Genomic DNA, 19,838 nt, shown 5'->3' with positions numbered 1-19,838 from the left:
GGCTCTGCTGACATCCGGTCCAACCCAGAACACTCCCCACTCCAACCCAGCTTTCTTCCCTGGTCTCAATAGCCGCAGGCAGCTCAGGCAGAAATGCTGGTGCCCCAGACCTGGAGTCCAGACTGCTCTGCTATTGTTCAATTCTAAGGGTCAGAGTTTTTCCTTCAGTTCACTGAGTTGCTCATCTCGGTATCTGAAGAGTTATGATAAAGACTAAATAAGTCATGGAAGCAGTTGCAAAAATGTACATATTGTAAAAACACAAAATGCCTCGCTGCCCTGTAATTACCTAGGCCGATCTAAAACCATTAGCAGTGTCTGTAAAAGTGAAGGTAATAAAAGAACCTGCCTCATAAAGCCATTGTGAAAATGAAGCTCCTCCTGTATTGCCTGAAGCAGAAATTTTCAAAGGTGATCATTATTAAGATTCCAATGGATCACCAGAAAGGTACAAGACCTGAACTAAAGAAATGGAAATGAAAGAAGGAAAGAAGAGCTAAAGAGGTTCTCATACTTCCGGGATGGTTTAATTATTGTGGCTAAAGTTTGAGGCATGGGAAGGTACCCACCCCAAGTGAGGGCCACAAGGGCCACGAGCTAGCGCACCGGCCTTGACGTCCTTGTTGCCCGTGGCAACGGTAGTCATTGCCTCCGGCCTGGCTGGCGATGCGCAGGAGCAGCAAGATGGCACTGAGCTCCTGGTCTCCAGAGCTGGGGTTCAGTGAGAAGGTGCTGAGGAAGGCCGCGGTTTCCACCGGCCCCTCCCTGGAGTTATGCACCTTCCCCTCCACCCTGGGCTCCTCGGTCGCGGCCGCAGCGCTGGAGCAACTCTTTGTTGTGGGTGAGAGGCCCGGGAGAGCCTGAAGGGACGTCACCTCAAAAGTGGCGCCTAGGTGGCGCTCAGCGAGAACCCTCAGTAGGGACCCTCCTCGCGGAACCCAGGGCATCTCTGGCTGGGACAGAGCCTTCTTCGGCTCCTGGAGGGAGAGAGAGGTGACAGGGTGGAATTCATGGCTCAACTCTCATGCTGCGGTGTCATTGGAGTGACTCAGCCCAGTTCACACTAGTAGGTGGTGGCGAATCCTGGGAAATCCTCGACTCCTAGGCCACTGCCATTTACCAGCCATTGAAGTGCCCGCCTACATTTAGATTATGCATTCAATTTCAGCTTTGTCCTTCTTGCCTTTTCTTTGCAAGTTAATTTCTTCCAACATTATGCCATGGCAAACTTGAGAATTTAACAGGCAAACAAGAAAGAGGATGTTTAAGAAGCTCCTGTTATATTAGGCAAGGAAAATTAGATAGAGAAGGATGTTTATGAAATGCAATTGGACAATAACCATGGATGGAGTCCGGTTAAAATACTTCAGTTAGAAAGCTGAATCTCTAATCAAGTCACTTAAGCTTACAGTTCAGGAAAGGGTATGTCTTGTTCAGCTCACAAACCATGTATGCCAAACAACAAAGCATCTCCTTGCTTTACTCTGATCATCTCATTGTTTCAAGACAATCATATCGGTATCTATCATAATGTTACTCAGTTTAGCATAGTTTCTTTTTTCCTTCTTAGATGAACTAATGTAACTTTACAATTCTTCTGAAAAGTTTGGATGAGTATTTTCATTTAAAATGTTAACTACCGAAGAGACCTGAAATGTGGCCATCTGGCTCAGCGTGTCCATTCAACCCTAGTACTTAGGCACAAATACTTTTTTCGCTAATAATTCCTGGACCCTCAGAGAGTTTTCCATAGGAAAAAACTTCATTAAGCCTCTTACCCTGAATGTGAGTTATGAAATATGTAGCTCTCCAGCCCATTTGCAAGTGGGAACAAACTTGTGCTCATTCATTCCATGGAAGAAAGGAAAGGAAATAGCAGGCAATGTCTGTCCTTCCTTAACACGCACTTGCTTACAAACTCAGTAATTGGTTTTCACTTGATTTGAGAGCTTAGTTCATTAAGAGAATCCAAGTTCCCAGAAATTGCTATTTACTCTTCAGAGAGGTGAATGTGGCCATTAAGAGCATAGACCCTGGAGCCGTGCCACTTGCATTTGAATCCAGACTCTATCAGTGATGGGCTTTGTGACCTAGAACCTACAACTGCAAAGTCTTCGATTTCTCACCTATGATATAGGAATCTTGATAAGATTATAAGAATCGACTTAGATAATATATGTAAAATATTAAGCACATCAGACTCTTCCCACACACGAGGATGCAGGCCTGGAATCCACTTAGTCTGTTCAATGCAGTAGTGACAGAACCAAGGTAAGTAGAGCTTCATCTGTTCTCTCTGCTCTCTTGATCCTTTCTTTTTATTTCTTTTTCCCTATTCTATATCTGTCTTCATTACCTTTGCCAACATTTCTTAAGCCTCTCTTCTCATGTGCTTTCCACTTACAGTGTGTGGGAGAAAAGGAGACGTCTGAAAGTATATCTGTGGATGAAAAGGGTTAGAAATTCTGTCTACCTCACACTGACCAGTTTTACAAATACTTGATCTCATCCCATGATTAAAATTTTGGCATAGAAATAAAAGTGACATAATAATTTTTATATAGTTAATGAAACCTGTGGTTTTTGGCAAGATACTATATTTAGGATATATGTATATAAATATATATGAAAACATTTTTCAACAAGCTTATGTTGTAGGCTTTTTATATTTATTCCTTTCATAAATATTTGTTTAATTTTTTTGTTCTAACCTATACACATCCCTCATTCTACCACGAGAGATGCAAAGATGGACTCTTAAAATGAGGTTTTCTCAAGGAGCATAAAATACATACCTAAACCAGAATACTATGAAATAGAATATAAGAAGTACAAAAGAGATTCATATAAAGTGCTATAGAAATTCAGAGCTAGAAGATATAATTTTCAGCTGACAAAGGCATTTGAGCTAGATCTTAAAGGGTTAACTAGGATTTGGATAGACAAATAGGAGATCTTAATTTTCTGATTTTTTTTTTTTTTAGAACAATCACTGCAAGGTGACTATTTTAAATGCGACGAAGAAGCTAGGACCTTTCTTAAAGACATTGCTGTAGCTGTCAAGAAATTGGTATTGTATCATCTGTAAGAGCTATTTTTTTCAATCTTCCACTTATTTCCTTATCAAACTTTAATTTAGCACCAACTCTGCTCAAGGTATTTCAGTAGATGAATAGGGAAAATGTTTACTCTGAATAAAAGAAAAAAAATGTTCCTTCGATTTTCTAAGCACCAGGATTGCTCAACAATGGACTGTTTGCCCAATTTTCCACACAGAACACTGAATTAAGACCTGTGCTATGATGAGGGCAAGCCAGGTAGGGAGGAGCGGTGCTGGTGATAACAGAGCTCGGTGAAGGGGTTGGCCAAATGGGCAAAAGCTTGGGACACCACTATGTAAGCATCACTTAAAACAAACAACCTCTGAAATAAATTGCATGTATGGTGCCAACTAACTTAGTTCTCTATATACAATTTCTTATATAACTGCTAAAAGATTTTGGCACTTATTTCACTGAAGTAGACTGTGCTGTTCAGCGAAAGCAAATGGAAATTTTTCAGTTATACTAACTTGACCCCCAAAATAAACATTTAAAGAATTTCCTTTTGAAGTATCACAAACATTTCTCTGGTCCTGGATGACGTTTACAATGCCTCCTTGGCAGGGTCAGAATGGTGAAGTCTCTTCATTTGTTTAAAAAATATTGAATAAGAATCTACTACATATCAAATATCTAAAAATATAGAAATATGGCTGTAAAGTAAATAAGTTTGGGTCTACAGACTGCTGATAAAAATTAATCTCATTACTTTATATTTTTATGGAATTATGTATAGTTGTGTTTGTATATTACAGAATTATACTTTATAATCACACTTACTTGAATACATGTGCTTAGTTCGTGTATATTACACTGCACTGTGGTCTTGTGAAAGCCTTTCCTTGTGCTTTGTTTTTAGTTATGTTTTTCTCCAGGAATTGAAGGGATCAAAACATTTCTTGTGGCTTAATCAAGTATCTAGCATGTCTCAATTTAATATCCGAGCTGTGACATCTCTTCAATAGAGATAAATCTCTCCATTTTTTAAAATAAAAAATTATCATTATTATAAAAGCACTACTTGTTTATTCCGGAAAACTTAGAAAAAAATAAACAAGTAAATTGAAGAAAGTAAAAACCACAATGACCCCACGACCATTAAATAATCACAATTGACTCTTTGACAAATGGCTTTCCTACTTTCAGGATATAGATGATGCCTGTACTGAGTTTTATTTTTTATAGAAAAGTAATCATACTATATACACAATTACATAATCTTCTTTTCACTAATCATAAAATATAATGGTACTTTCTCGGGTCATAAAGTAACTATAGTCATTACAACCATTTATTTAAAAGATAATTTATCTATTTTTTCCACTAACAGATTTTTGAATATTTTTCATTTTTCAAACAGCCCCACCAAAAATAATAAAATAATAATAATAATAATAACGCTCCCATCTGACTCTTTGTTTGGATTTGTAAGTATATATAAGACAACCATTATTGTCTTTATACCTATGCATATTTTTATAGGCATTTTCTATTTTTTGACTAAGTTGCTTTCTCTCTCAATGTTACCCTTTTGGTTGGAGACGTTGCTTTTAAATTGATTGAAACTACAAATAAGAAACACATGCATACTGGGAAAGATGATTTCTGAGTAGAAGAAAATCATCAGAAATTAAAAGATAAGCTAACAATGACACTTTAAAAACTGATTTTAGAATACAGTTACCTTTTCTACTTTCCATTCCAAATTAAAATAACAGCAGAAGGTGTTTAATGAAAATCACATTTTGGTCTTCGAAACATTTATAGGCATTGATTAGGAGATAAACCTTATTGTTTTAATGTCTTAACTTTTTAAAATATGTAATTTAAATTTTTAGGAAGAAATGAGAAAAGACACAATTGATCTTCTAGAAATTGAAAGCATGGAACTCAGCAGACTATATTTTCTATTGGAAACTCTTCCGTATAACATTAGAACAGAATTAGAAGGTACTTTGAAATTAATAACTATAGAAATTTAGTTTCTCTTATAGAAAAATAGAACCAAATACTTGTAAGAGGTGAGTTTAATTTATGATTAAATAGATTAGTTTAGTTATTTCATGTCAAAACATACCTAGAAAGAGTACACAACACACACACAGTGAGATCCATAATAATTTTTTTCCTGACATTTGCAGTGGAAACAGTGTATATATAACTTAAATTTATATAATTTAGTTTCTAAATAGATTAATGATATATTAAGTCAGCCCATTCCAAATAAATATTTATCCTTTTAAATTAGGCAGCTTGATGCCCAAACCACCGTTCTATTTTCCATCTCTATGAATTTGGCTACTATAGGTACCTCTTGTAAATAGAATTATACAATATTTGTTTTTTGTGACTGGTGTATTTCACTTGGCATAATGTCTTTATGGTTCGTTCTAGTGGTAGCATGTGCCAGAATCTCCTTCCTTCTTAAGACTGATCAATATTCCATCGTGTGTGTGTGTGTGTGTGTGTGTGTGTGTGTATACACACACACTATGTTTTATGTATTTATCCATTCATCCACTGATGGACCCTTGGGTTGTTTCCTTTGGCTATTGTGAATAATACCGTTATAAACATGGCACACAAATATCTATTTGAGTTGCTGCTTCCAATTCTTTTGGGTATATATGCAGAAGGGAATTTGCTGGATTGTATAGTGATATGGTAATTTTCTATTCAATTTCTTGAGAAACTGCTGAATTGTTTTCCACAGTGATTGCACCTTTTTACATTCCCACCCACAATGCACAAAGGTTCCAACTTCTCTGTACTATTGCCGACACTTGTTATTTTCTTTTTTTTTTGTTTTTTAAATAATAGCCATCCTAATGGATGTGAAGTGATATCTCATTGTGATTCTCATTTGCATTTCCCTAATGATTGGTCATGTCGAGCATTTTTCATGTGCTTATTGGCCATTAGTATATCTGTCTTGCAGAAATGTCTATTCGGGTCCTTTGCCCATCTTTTAATCAGGTTATTTATTTTATCGTTATTGGGTTATAGGAATTCTTTATATTCTCTGGATGTTAACCCCGTATCAGATATATAATTTGCAAATATTTTGTCCCATTCCATGGGCTGCCTTTTCACTCTGTTCATAGTGATTTTGATGCATAAAAGTTGTAAATTTTGATGTAGCCCAGTTTATTTTTTTCATCGTTGCCTGTGCTTTCAGTGTCATATTCAAGCAATCATCGCATGAAGCCTTCCCCATATGTTTTCTTCTAAGAGTTTTATAATTTTAGCTCCTACATTTAGGTCTTTGATCCATTTTGAGTTAAATTTTGTGTTTGGTACAAGGTAAGGGTCCAACACTATTTCCCCAGCCGCCAGGAGTGTCGGCTGAGGCACACAGCTCAGTTCCTCTGCAGGAATTGCCCTTGACAAAAGAGAAAGGCTTCACTCCAGGTTGAAGTCCCTCTCCAGGTGCTGCCGATTGGTCACTGTGAGAGTACAAGGCCTACCTCCCTTGACTTGATGGAGAGCCACTCCAAAATGTCATCACAGCTCGAAAGTGCATCGCCACTTAATCTCTCCTTCTGTTCACCCTTGTTTTCCTTATTTCCTCAGAGGAGACTTGGCTGAGAGCACTACCCAGCGAATTTCCTACACACACATTTTGGAACCTGTTTCCCTGGGATCCCGACCTAAAATCGTGGTCTAAATAATTTTTTACAAAACACTTTTTAAGTAGATGTTTCAGTTATCCACTTATTACCTTGCAGCTCCAAATCTACTTTTATTGTCGGCTCTGTCTTAAGGGAGCTGCACCCTGTAAATTTCAGCTGGCACAATGTTAAGCTTTGTTAGTAGAAAACATTGGAGGGGGATTGGAGAAAGAAGAGGCTCTCTTCCTGGTTTCAGGGTGCTCGGCTTGGCAGACTCTTGCAGGGCATGCAGCTTCTCCATGCCAGGCTCCTGCAGCATGCAGCCGTCCAAAGTGCCTGGTAGCTTTCTCGAGTAGCTGTTGGGTAATTTCATGGTAGATTGCTACCAGTGAGGCACCTCCCTGTGAACAGCTTCCCCAGCACCCTTGGGTGGTTTCACAGTGAATTCTAAAGCATGGCACCTCTTTTGGACTGGTTTCCCAACACCCCAGAAGCCCAATTTCCAGCAAGTTTGCCAGCCCAGCATTTCACAAACTTCTTTACCATCCAGTGAGCCACAGCCTCCTCTAATGAGGTCTAGATCTCATGTGTGCAGATGCTGCTTCCTCAAGGGCACTCTGTCTCTGCCCTAGGAATAGTGGCTACTCCTTATGCCTGCTATTTCTGAATTCTTTAGAGTTCTCTTTACTTTCTTACTATTCATTCCTTCATCACTCTAACCCTCTGTTATAGTTAATAATTTTTTATATTAAAATTTCCTTATCAATTTCCTATAAAAATTTCTATGACCTAAGTAGACCCTCAGTGATGCAGTCAGTTTTAAAACAATATGCATGGTGTGAGTCTAGTTAGGCAAGGAAAATACAACAAACTACTCATGCAGAGAGAAAATAACACTTAGAAGAAATCTGTGTGCCAGCAGTAGAATTAAGAGTGTTTTTGTTTAGTTCTCTTTGGTTTTTTATTTTCTAGGTTGAGTTACTTCTATAGCCAGAGAAAATATTTTAGCAAATCAAAACCACAATGAGATATCACCTCACACCTGTTAGAAAAGTTATCATCAATAGGACAAGTAATAACAAGTATTGGAGAGGTTATGGAGGAAAAGAAACCCTGACACACTGCTAGTGGGAATGCCGATTGGTATAGCCACTGTGGAAAACAGTATGGCAGTTCCTCAAAAAATTACCATGTGACCCAACAATCTCTCTTCTGGGTATCTACCCAGAAAATTTTAAAATATTTATCTGTAAAGAATATGCACCTTGCTGTTCATTGCAGCATTACTCACGGTGGCCAAGATGTGGAAACAACCAAAGTGTCCTTCAATAGATGACTGGATAAAGAAGATGTGGTGCATATGTACAATGGAATATTACTCAGCTGTAAGAAAAGATGAAATACTGCCATTTGTGACAACATGGATGGATCTTGAGATTATCATGCTAAGCTAAATGAGTCAGACAGAAAAAGTTGAGAACCATGTGATTTCACTAATATGTGTGATAAAAAACCTGAAATCAACAAACGAATAAGACAAACAAAAACTCATAGACACAGACAACAGTTTAGTGGTTACCAGAGGGAAAGGAGGAAGGGGTGGAGGTAGATAAGGGTAAAGGGGGTCAATATATGGTGACAGAAGGATATTTGATTTTGGGCAATGAACACACAGTGCAATATACAGATGATATATTATTGAATTGTATACTTGAAACCTATATAAATTTATTAACCAATGTTACTCCAATAAATTTTATTTTAAAAAAAGGAAAAATATTTTAGAAGGAAAAACATTACATATAAGCTTATAAGATTCTTGATACATGTGGAATACTTAACCAAGGAAATTTAATTGGCCTATGAATAAAGCTTTGCTACTCAAAATATGGTTCTTGAATCATCAGCATCACCTGAAAGCTTGTTACAAAATGTGGAATCTCTAGGCTCATCTTATACCTACTATATTAGAATCTCTATTTCAGCAAGATCCCCAAATGATATATATGCATTTTTGAGACAGAAATTTCAAGAAGCCCTTCGACAATGAGCAATTTAACTAGCAGCCTAAAAAAGTAACCCAGCTCTCTCAGGGAAGGTACCAGTTCATTTCTAGGAAATGTGATGTGTAGAAATGGGTCGTCCAGTACTTTTATAAACAGCAATGTTCAAAAATGAGTGTATTTTTACCATCTATCTATCATGCACTGAAGTACTCCTCTGAAGTCTTATGTGATTACACTGATTTGTTATTTATAGGTGAATAATTAGTGCTTTAACACACTGGGTTCCCCAGAAAGCAGAACCAAAGGCAATGGCTTTTGGATGGTTAATTTTATTAAGGAGTATAATTTTATTAGGGAGTATAAGGAGGAGGGTGGAATAAGGAGACCAAAGCAGGGAGAAGGCAGAGCTAATCTGGGGTGCAAGATGACTGCTGCCAATGCAACTGATGAAGTATGAGAACAGAGTTACCTCTTCTTAGGACCATCCAGGCACCTGCTTCTGCCTATCATTGGTTCAAGGGTTTTCCCCATCTCCCCGACTTTGGGTTACACATGCATGAGTATGGGTGTCTAAGGAATTCCCATGGTAAAGGAAACAGAAGTCCTAGGCAAAAGGCAAGAAGTGAATAGAAAAGGCAGGAATCAGGTGCTGTCACACTGCTCCAGTCTGAAGTTGCTCAGAGCCCATAAAAAGCTGGTCACCATAGCAGAGCTGAAATAAGGGAAATAATTGATAGATAAGGTCACAAGGGTTTAAAGGGGTAAGAGGTGTCTGATACAGGAATTTAATTGAAAGAGTTTTTCAAAGGAAGACAATTTGTTCATGATTCAAAAAGTCAGTATCTACGATTGCGCTGCTTCTCAAATAATTTAGTAACATTTCCACTTTCTTTTAAGAATGTGTCAGAGATGCTCGCAGATTAAATCTTTTTGAGATAAATCAATTACGAATGAAAATTACAAGGATGAATAATGAAATCGAGCTTCTGAAGAAGACAATACTTGATCTGCGTGAAATTAATGAATCTTTGGGGTAGGTACTCCTTTTTTATTCAGTACCTGAGGCAAATGGGGTCTGGGGCTGGAGTGAGAAAATTGTCCTAAAGGGTTTGCCATCTGGCCTAATTAGTGCAGGGTAAGTTAAGAGATGAAGATCACTTGTAGAAGATGACCTGGGCTGATGAGGGGTGTGTGATGGCTGTAGAGAGCTGGGAAGGAGAGCAGAAAATCTTCAACCACTGCAGCCAGGAGACCTGTAAAATTCCTGAAGCAATCCAGCATGAGGAATTGGGTGGAGACATCAGAGTCCAGGGACGCCTTTCCTGAAGTAAGCTCTCAGAACATCTGTTCTGGGAAATTTCCATGAAAAAGAAAGTTCATCATCACATAAGTTTGAGAAATATTGCATACTCTAACCCCTGTTGGGGATTCACAATGCAGATTTGCACATGGTGCCTGCTAACTGCAATCACTAGAGACTGCTATATAAATTAGATTGTCAATTTCTAAACAAATAAGATGTAGCAGGACTGGCATACTCATTTCAGATGGCCAGCATCATTACATCCTTACGGACCAGTGATTCTCAAACTTCATCGTGCATCAGAATCACCTGGAGTGATTGTGAAAACACAAATTATCATGGACACCCTTGGTTAAATTATCTGATTTGGTAGGTCTAGAGGTGAGGGTGAGAACTTGCATTTCTAATAAGTTCCCAGGTGATGCTGATGCTACTGGTAGGTCCTGACCACACTTTGAGAATCACTGATCTAGAGAAATCTTTACGGAAAGGCGAATCGCAGACATAAGGTGGGTTGCTTGATAAGCTAGTTTCATCAAGCTATAATCACTGTTGCACCCAATTTTCAAAAAAAGCTGCATGTGAAGGTGCCCACACTCTGAGAGGTGGTCCTCTCTTGACAGTCCTCAAAAACTGAATACAAGAAAGCTTTTGAGTGTAATTTCCTTAGGTCCCGCATTAGGTTGCCCGTCTGCTATCTTCTCAACCCATCCCAGAATACATAATTTGGGTTTTTGATTTGACAAGTTTTGTTTCCCTTTGCCTCCCTGAGGCTACTCGATTCATTCTTAGAAGGCTTCCTCTGTTAGGCCCACAAATGACCCATTATCTAACCCCCTCTAGCCGAGGCTTCTTTTTATTGCATTTCTGTGGTGGACCTGACTTCTGGAAATTGAAATTACCAACAACCTGTTTCTATTTTCCTGAACCTTTGCACACAGTCTCCTGAACTAACATCTTTAGTACTGGGGACTAGGAAAAGGAAAAGGAAAAAAGAAATTTATATTGCAGGAGCTTTTTAAAAAAGAAACTGATACAAACTATCCCTCCTCCAAATCTTTTATTGTTAGCCCCAAGGTAAATATTTCTTGCAGTCTTAAGGTCTTCCTCCAGTAGATGTAACCAATTGATGTGTGACATTAATGTCCCCTCTTAAACTCAGATTTGGCTGTAGCTGAGAGAACATAAGAGGGTTCAAATTAAGTTTCAGGTACCCTCTGAACAGTGAAGATGGACCCAGCCCTCTCCTCCCCTAACTCTTGTCCATCAGTGAAGGCTAGCTTTCTCCTGGGCCCTCCCTGCTGAGTGATGGCATCAAAAGATGGCTGGAAGGGTGGTGGGATGTTGATCTTTCTTTGGCTTCCCTCCATATCTCCGGATGATAAGATAGATATGGCGGTGCTACATATCAAACCATTTGTCTGGCCAGATTTCATTTACCAGTTCAAAAGTGTTTTTGAATCATTGTATTCTTTAAACCAAAATATCTCATAGTTACTACCCGGTATATAGGGGGGAGAGGGGATTGAGGCAGGACTACATGACATTTTTACAGTGGTAAACATTGACGAGGTTGACACTTGTCTTGTGTCCTCATCTCAATCAAGTTTAGGCGATCACTAATATAAATACAACTCTAAAATCGGTATCCTTTACAATTTCCCTCTTTGTGGTGGTTCGTCCCACCAAACTTTGAATTCCTTTCTTAAAAGCCAGACTTTTCATGCGATGATTTTTTTTTTTTTCTCCTAGTGAAGAGCAAGAGGAGCTGATGAAGCAGCATGAAAAGGTTGTCCTGTCACTCAACCACGCAATGCAAGAAAAAGCCAGTACCACTATTTACATCAATGAGACTTATACCAAAATAAATATGGAGAGAGAAGAAATAAGATTGCAAGAAAAATGTATTCAAGATATAGAGGAGCAAATAGCAAAAGAAAGAGAAGACTATTTGAAAAGAAAACATAAGTTGAATGAGGAGGTAAGTGGCATGATCTATTTTTTATAATAAAGAATTGTACAGAATCTTGGACAGGAAATGGAAAACCATTTACTTGTCCTCAAGGCCAGCCAGTGCTCCCATGGTATCTTCTGTGAACACTGAGATGGGAATAAAGTAGAGACTCAAGGACACTGGAGTCTTTGGGAATACATTTGATCGTACAGCAGCATCTCAGTTCATGAGAAAGAATAAGAATGACAAGATTTGTAACATTAGGTGTCCCCTTGTTCATACACAACCCTACAGGGAAAAGGAATTTGCTTCCATGTTATCTGGTTACCTGCAACAGTTCTGATGCCATGTGTCTCTGGACAGGACCAGGGAGTTCAGCCCTGCCCCACCTTGCTGCTCCTGCTGAATGAATCTCAGAGAAGCAGCCAGTAGAGGGGCTGGGCAGAGCCAAAGGCCCTAAGACAACAGAGTCTTTTGAGACCACCGGTTCTGTGAGCAGAGTAGAGGGAATAATGACTACATCTTGCTGTCTGCTGGGCTATATTAATTAAAATTCACCATCAGAATAGTTTACCATTGGTTCTTCTTTGTTCTGCTTCCGGTTGCCCCAGGACAAGCAGGGCTGTCTCCGTATTAGCAGTGCCCCATATCAGTTTTCTTTCTCCATCTGTAGCGGGGGCCTACCTCATGATGAAAATTGCTGTTGAGCTCCTGATGTCTTATCTGTGATGAGAGTTGCCATAACCTCAGTTTATAAATGCAGGAAATTGAACTGGAGCTCACAATACTTCTATATTAAAAAAAAAATTATTAAATTGCTTTTCTTGAGTCTTCATTAAAAATTTAGAGGAATACAATCAGGCAATGACCAACATTTGGTTCTTATGGTGATTGATACCATGATAAGACTTGAGCTATTAAAAAATTCCATTCAGGTCTAAGCTTCTTTATCCTTCGAAGCACCTTCATCTTCTGGAATAGTTCTACACTAAAAGTATTATTTTTCTTCTGTATAGATAGCTCGGCCTTAGTCAGCCTTGGAACAGGCACTTTGTAAAGCAGCTGGCCAGTTGTTCCTTGGGCCAGCTGTAGTCACTAAACTGAATTTGTGAAAGCCCGGCTCCCCCAGAGGGGCTGGATGAAGGGGGGTTGAAGCCAGCTGCAGCGCTGGAATCAGCTAAAGTGTATGTCTCGAAAACAGAGAGGGACACACATCGCTGGGCAAGACTTCACTCGGTTTTACTGTTATCACAAAGAAATGGAAATTTCAGAACAGCAAGAGCCAAAAGGCATTTTGCTGTTTTCATGCCCTTTTGACAACGAGGCTGAGCAGCACTCGGATCACCCCACTGTTTCTGGCCCTTTTCTGAATGCACGACTCCATTCTCTCTGCGCAGCCCAGACCCCCAAGCTGGAGCCACTCACTTAAATTATGGGGGTCTAAAGTGGGGTATGTCTGTGTGGGCAGAGCTGGGGGTGGGGCGAGGAGTGCGGAGCCTGTCCCTTGTCCTTTCTTCCCCTGGGACCTATATGGTCAGTCAGCAGTGGCCCTGGATCTGCACTTTGCCCACTGGAAGGAAGGCTCCGCAGGCCAGGGATTCTCTCTGTGTTCTTCATGGCTGTATCCCAGCACCAGGGACGGTGCCTGGCGTACTTCACACACGGTGGGCACTCTATAGTATCGATTCAGTGAGTGAATGAGTTTCTAACTTCATTTTAAGTCCTACGGGGAAGTTTCCCCCACCCTTTCTATTTTTTTTTTTTTAATATAAATGTTAAAATGCAAGAAAGGAAGCTCAGAAGGGCTTCAAACAGGGAATTTGCAAACATAACGTGTTCCTCTATGTGTGAATAGTCTGTCTCAGGGTCCGCAGACTTTTTCTGAAAGGGATCAGATAGTAAAGATTTAGGGCTTTGTGGGCCATATGATCTCTGTCACAACTACTCAACTCTGACATTTTAGCATGACAGGAGCCATAAATAATACTTAAATGAATGAGAGCAGTTTTACAAAAATAAGTGGTGGCTGGATTTGGCCCACGGGTAGTAGTTTGTTTACCCCTGGTATACCTCCCTGGGAAAGTGCACCAGTAGGAATTCCCGATGTAGGGCAGTGTCCAGGACAAGTTAATTCAGTGACTCATCCTTCCTCTCTCTTTTATCTGAAGCCTGGTTTTCCTCATGGTCACAAGACGGCTGCCAATAATGACAACTGGACTCTGTGCTTCCTTATTCAAGTAAAAAGAGGAAAACCTGTCTTAATCAAAGACCATAAGTCTTCTCACTGTGTCTGATCCAGCCCAGTTAAGACATCACCCATCCTGGGAATAGTAATGGATCCTAAAGGAATGTCATGTGCCAGTGGGCTAGGCCAACTGAAGTGGATATGAAGGAGTAAACCACCAATGTTCGCTAAAGGCACAATAGGCTGTGGTAACAGTCTGTTAATTCTCTTTACTTCCTAAGAGAGAGGAAAAACTATTACAAGTAGTAGAGAGTCTTCAAACCCTTGAGATCTCCCCTAATACAAAACAAAATGCTTTTTGCTAACACTATTTCTATAGTTGCAAGACCTTGGGAGAAGGCTTAGACCAAAGCATGAACACAGAATTCCAATTTTCAGCAAAATTATTCATCACAAAGTTTTATTCAATTGTGCTCTGGTGCAGAGATCATTATGATCACGTTCATTCAGAGTAACCATTTTGGGTGACTTGGCCGGTGGTTTTGTTAGAAAGCCACTCAAACATATGTTTTTATAACTCTTTAATACACAGTTGAACATGCTTTTTCAGACCTTGCTACTCTGTCAGTTACCTTTTCTTGATAATTCATTTTGCCAGACAAATTCATCAATGTGTTCGATAAGTGGGTGACTTACTCCATTAGGCTCTGACAAGTGATCTGAATGTTTGATCTTGGTAAAATGGTAAGAAGTTGTCCAGGATTGTAAGCAGCCCTATTGTCAATATTTTGTTTACTCTGCCATTGGTCTGTCTTATTTCCCATCAAATAATGTGGAACTAGGTTTCATTCCTTCCTTCGACTCTCCTAATCTGTGTAGCACACTGTAAATCTGGTAACTACTGCTATGATGCTTTACTAGTAATGGCTATTGCTTTTATAATTTGCTATTAATGATCATTGTTTTGTTGCTCTTATAAATTTGCTTTTTTAACATTTTGTAATGTTCCTCGTGGTTCGCTAATTTTTCTGTGATTCTATAAAACAGGCAAACCTTGATTTATTGATTTTTTATTTTTTGATGTATTTAGATTAAATATAGTATGCTTAGATTGAATTTGAATTAGGTTGACAAAATACAAAAACATTTTTTAAACTTTGTTGTCCTCATGTTTTTTGATTGGTTTGTTATGTTTGTCACTACAGATGAATGAATATAAAAGTCTCTGTAAGATTAAGAGACAGGACACTCGTCAAAAGAAGAAAGAATTGGATAAATTAAGTCAGAAAGTGACAAAAATTAAAGAAACAGTCACTACCAGCTCAGTGGTAAGAAAGAATAAACTATCTTTTTTAAGCCTGACCCAGGCACCTCAATATATACAACCTTAAACATAACTGATAGTGGATGTTTTTTAAAAAAAGGAATTGATTTTAATTCATCTTCATGCCATTCTGGAAAAATATTTTTGTCATGTTAATATTTTCTGAGACTTTACTTAAAGCGTTATGGTGCAATTACATTTTCTTCTTTAGGAGTATGGTAGAAAGGAGGAAGCTTTGCATGCCTCAGGCGCAAATTGCATTTGATGGGTCAAAATACTATAAAAGATGATTTTTAAAAGATGTACAGAGAACCAACCAATGCATACAGAACCATATGATGCGCAGAACATTTCTTTGATATTGCTTTATTTTACATAACAAAATGAATAACCATGAGAAGATTCCTTAATTCTGAATGTGTGATAATACAATAGAATTTAGGCTCTCCATTTATATTGGGTAGAAGGAGATTAATATGGAAAGGGGACTATTTGTCAATTTGAATTCAAAAATAATTCAGAACTCTTCAAGAAAACCAAAGCTTATGGAGGTGACTATAATTGAGGAGGTTAATGTTAATGACACTTCTACGTTAGTTAAAATGGAAAGACCTGTTAATCTTCTATCACAATTAGTTAAATTACTGAGTCTTTATTTCTTCTATCTGTATTGAGAAATACATGTAAAACTGTTTGGGGCAACAGTAATACTGAAGCATCACACTTCTTATCAGAATACTCAGCTAATTTCATTATACTTTTTATAGGGTGGTTCTGATCATCTTAGACTATATCGGTTATGATATCCAATTACAAAACATTAATAAAATCAAAACTTTCCACGAAATAGGAGCATTTAAAAAGATCATTATCTGTTTTCTTAAATACTAACATAGTAAGGAAGCATGTGTCAGTATGGGCTCAAAGGAGAACATAGGGGTTGTAAAATAGATTTTATGTGTGGGTCCAAGTTCATATCTCCAGTTTGGGCCTTATCAATCATAAGCCAAGTGCCCTCTTCCAGCCCTAGCTTGGGAAAATGAAGTACATGTTCCTTAACCTGTACTCCAAAGATCTCTAAAGCCAAATTAGACAAGGCCTGAAGGTATCATTTTCCACCTTCCCCCATCTAGCTTGCAGCTAGTTAATTCCCACCCCATTTTACAGTGGAGAATAGCGTTTAAAGCAGAAGCTTGAGTGTCACAGAGACCTGGGTTCAAATATTGGCTCTACCAGCGCCAAGTTTTCTCTCCTATAGAATGTGGTAACATTATTGCCTACTTCAAAGGGCTTTTGTGGAGGTCAAAAGAGGTCATGCCTGTAAGGCTTTTAGCTGAGTGCTTTGTAATTGGTGAAGTCTGTGGTTGTTATTGTCTGAGATTTGAAAACATTGTGACCGTGGACTGAGACAATAGGGAATTTCAGATTAATCTTCGTATGGTACCTTTGGTTTAGAAAACTCTGCAGCCAGGTCAAGCTGAAGTCATGTTGGCAGAAAAAGATAATAGTGTGTGATTCTCAAGATGGCCTACATGTCCAGGGCAGGCAGGACTGAAGGGTAGCAGTAACCCGCGTCAGAGCTGACAGCCTTTAGCCATTAGTCACTAATCCTGATGGCTGGCCAGAGTCCTTTAGACATTCTGCTAATTTTTCATGGCAGTTCTAGGATTTCAGACCCCTGTTACTCTGTAGCTAGTAATGGCTGAGAAATTCAGTCACATGAGTGCTTTAGAGAAAGAAATAGTTTAGGGGGAGCTATCACTCACCTGTCTCACCTGGCGTGGTGGAGAGAACCTCTATCCTCTCCGCAGGTGTTTCTCTGCCCCCATGTTGATGTGCAGGGTTCAATGGCTTTAAATAATCTGTCCATGGTAACTCTCTACCAGGGAGAGGGGGAATTAGACCAGTTTCATTCTCCCTTACCAGCCAAAATGCAGACCCAAGCTTGCATAAGTTTGCTTCCTGCATTGTAAAAATATCTATTTCACTATGAATTTTCTTCATCCATATTGAAGAAAATATCTATTTCACTATGAATTTTCTTCATCCATATTGAAGAAAATATCCATATTTTCACAGTATCTTATTGTTTCATTTCCAAACTTCTGATTAAGAGTTAAGAAAGAAAAATTCTTTTCGGCATGAACATAGCTATCCATTAAAGTAAAAGACCCAATTTGTTTTGACTTTTTTATAATGATTATTTCTAGATCCTGGAATAATATTTTGAAGGTGAGCATAAAAATATAGATTTGTTTATTTTTTTAAATGATAGTCAAAATGAATTCATGTCTTGAAAGTTGTTCTTAGAGTTTTCACATCCTCAGTTATATCTGATTGTTCTTCCTTCTCAATTTTTTTCCTGATAATTTCAAAATTATTTTTAGCCAAATTTGTGTTTTGAAGAAACAGTTATAATGATTGCCTTTTATTTTAACTAAAGGACACTCTAGTGCAAAAGTTGAGTGAGTGATGCATGAATATTTAGTGAATTGAACTGCTGTCATGAATCATTTGATGATGATTGAATGCCATAATTCTTTAAAATTTTCAATAGGTTCTCAGTGACCACAATTTAGAGATAGCACGACTACAGGCATCAATAAGACGATGGGAAAAACAGATCGAAGATACAAAGAATTCCTGTACTACCCTGGAGGAGAAAATGTAAGTATGCTACCTTATTTTTACTGAAACATTTCTAGACTTCATGTTCCTTCCACTTAAAAAACATTTTTAGATGAAAATTATAATCTTCTAGTTTACTAAGACATGTGATTGTCAACTTTATAGAAGCACCTCTTCATTTTGAAATTAACTGGTCTTTTAGATGATTAAGGGAAAATGTTGGGGATGATGCAATCGGTTTAGGAAAAGGAAGGGACTCTTTGGAAGGTATTATCCTCACTTGGTTTCCTGACCACCTGCAAATGATTATGCCCTGGGGAAGGCATTAGTGAGACCTGTCACAGTTGCTCTTAGTTAAGGGGGACTTGCAAAACTTATTGAGAAAACATAGGAAAGCCTCAGGAAAAAACTTTTACCTGAAGGATTAGAACCAGAAACCTAATGGCAGTTCTAGGATTTCAGACCCCTGTTACTCTGTAGCTAGTAATGGCTGAGACCAGGAAATCTTCTGGTCTATCACAAGGCCCACAGTGTCTGTTTCCTTTTGCAAAGGTGTTTTATTCTTCTCTTTTTATCTACATTTTGTGTTCTTTTCTTGGTGAGCTCCTGGCTAAGCATGGCCATTATAAACCCTCTTGAGTTTACTTACCACAGATCCATCTATCTTTAGAGATTGACCAACAGTCTCTCTCTCAGGAGAATTCCCAGATTTCCCATCAGAAGCTGTTTGGCTCGCCTCTGGACAAGAAGGTGGGGTCTTGTAATACAAATAAATATAGCTCCTGGTCCTACCCCAAGGGTTCCCTGACAGTTTAAAAGACAAATTGTGAATCGAGCAGATTCCACAAAAGGCAAGTTAACATCACATGTGGCATCCTGTCATAATATGGCTTATTTCTACATACAACGGTTTGAATGTATTATGACTAAAATGACATCTTCTAAAACAGCAATTGCATAGTACCAGCATCGTCAGTGCATAAAATAGGCAGTAATCTTTGCACTTAATACCAGATTTAATAGGAAAATTCAAGTGTTGCTACAATTAAAATTAAAAATAGAAAATCTTTTCCTTTGAAAGTGATTCAACAATTTTAGTTTACACATGTTTTGAAGAAAAACTAAGCAAAGAATCATAGTAGAAGATATAGATCAGCTCTTAAATTATTTCTAGGAGTTATGATTAGAAACCTTGCTACATCGATGAAGTTTTATTTATAAGCAGTCTCCAGTATTAGCTAACTTCTTTTAAATATATATTCAAGAAGAAAATGGAGATTTGTAGATCTTCCATTTTTAATGGTTCATTTTTTTCTCCAGTCCCAGCTTTTCAAGCATTTTCATTTATGTGGACTCTCACTGAGGAAAAGTGCTTTTCATTAATCTAGTGGTTGAGGATATAGGTTACCCTCATTTTTATTAATAAAACTTTCCTTTTTCCTTTTTATTGCTTGGCGAATTAAAAAAAAAAATCTCTGTATTCTTTTTATTTTCTCATTTAGTTCATTGAGGTGGGGAGAGGTAGCCTAGTTCTTGCTTGGTGGATTTGAAGAATCAAACAGTGACGTTTTATAAGATTCTTTAAGAATTATTTAAGAAATTAAAATAATTTACACAACTTATCTTTCAATTAACTTATAATTTTCACCCCATACAACCTTTAACTTACAAGCTTAGTATCTACTTTGTTGTCAAAATATTGAGGAAAAACAAAAATCACTCAATC

General features: G+C 38.1%; 1 protein-coding gene across 1 annotated transcript in view; it reads left to right on the top strand.

The window, feature by feature from the left end:
* Positions 1 to 661: 661 nt before the first annotated feature.
* Positions 662 to 19,838, top strand: part of CCDC175 (coiled-coil domain containing 175) — a 46,068-nt gene continuing 26,891 nt past the window's right edge. The window contains exons 1-7 of the mRNA XM_016162426.2: positions 662 to 841; positions 2,985 to 3,070; positions 4,940 to 5,051; positions 9,616 to 9,751; positions 11,774 to 12,002; positions 15,366 to 15,488; positions 18,042 to 18,151. Of these exons, the coding sequence (XP_016017912.2) occupies positions 667 to 841; positions 2,985 to 3,070; positions 4,940 to 5,051; positions 9,616 to 9,751; positions 11,774 to 12,002; positions 15,366 to 15,488; positions 18,042 to 18,151 (971 nt within the window). The 5' untranslated portion in view covers positions 662 to 666. The remainder of the gene's footprint in view (positions 842 to 2,984; positions 3,071 to 4,939; positions 5,052 to 9,615; positions 9,752 to 11,773; positions 12,003 to 15,365; positions 15,489 to 18,041; positions 18,152 to 19,838) is intronic.

The sequence above is a fragment of the Rousettus aegyptiacus genome, unplaced genomic scaffold (genome assembly GCF_014176215.1).
Source record: "Rousettus aegyptiacus isolate mRouAeg1 unplaced genomic scaffold, mRouAeg1.p scaffold_m13_p_3, whole genome shotgun sequence".
NCBI classification, from domain to species: domain Eukaryota; kingdom Metazoa; phylum Chordata; class Mammalia; order Chiroptera; family Pteropodidae; genus Rousettus; species Rousettus aegyptiacus.
The sequence above is the reverse complement of the archived record's forward strand: the minus strand, read 5'-3'. Positions and strand labels throughout refer to the sequence as shown.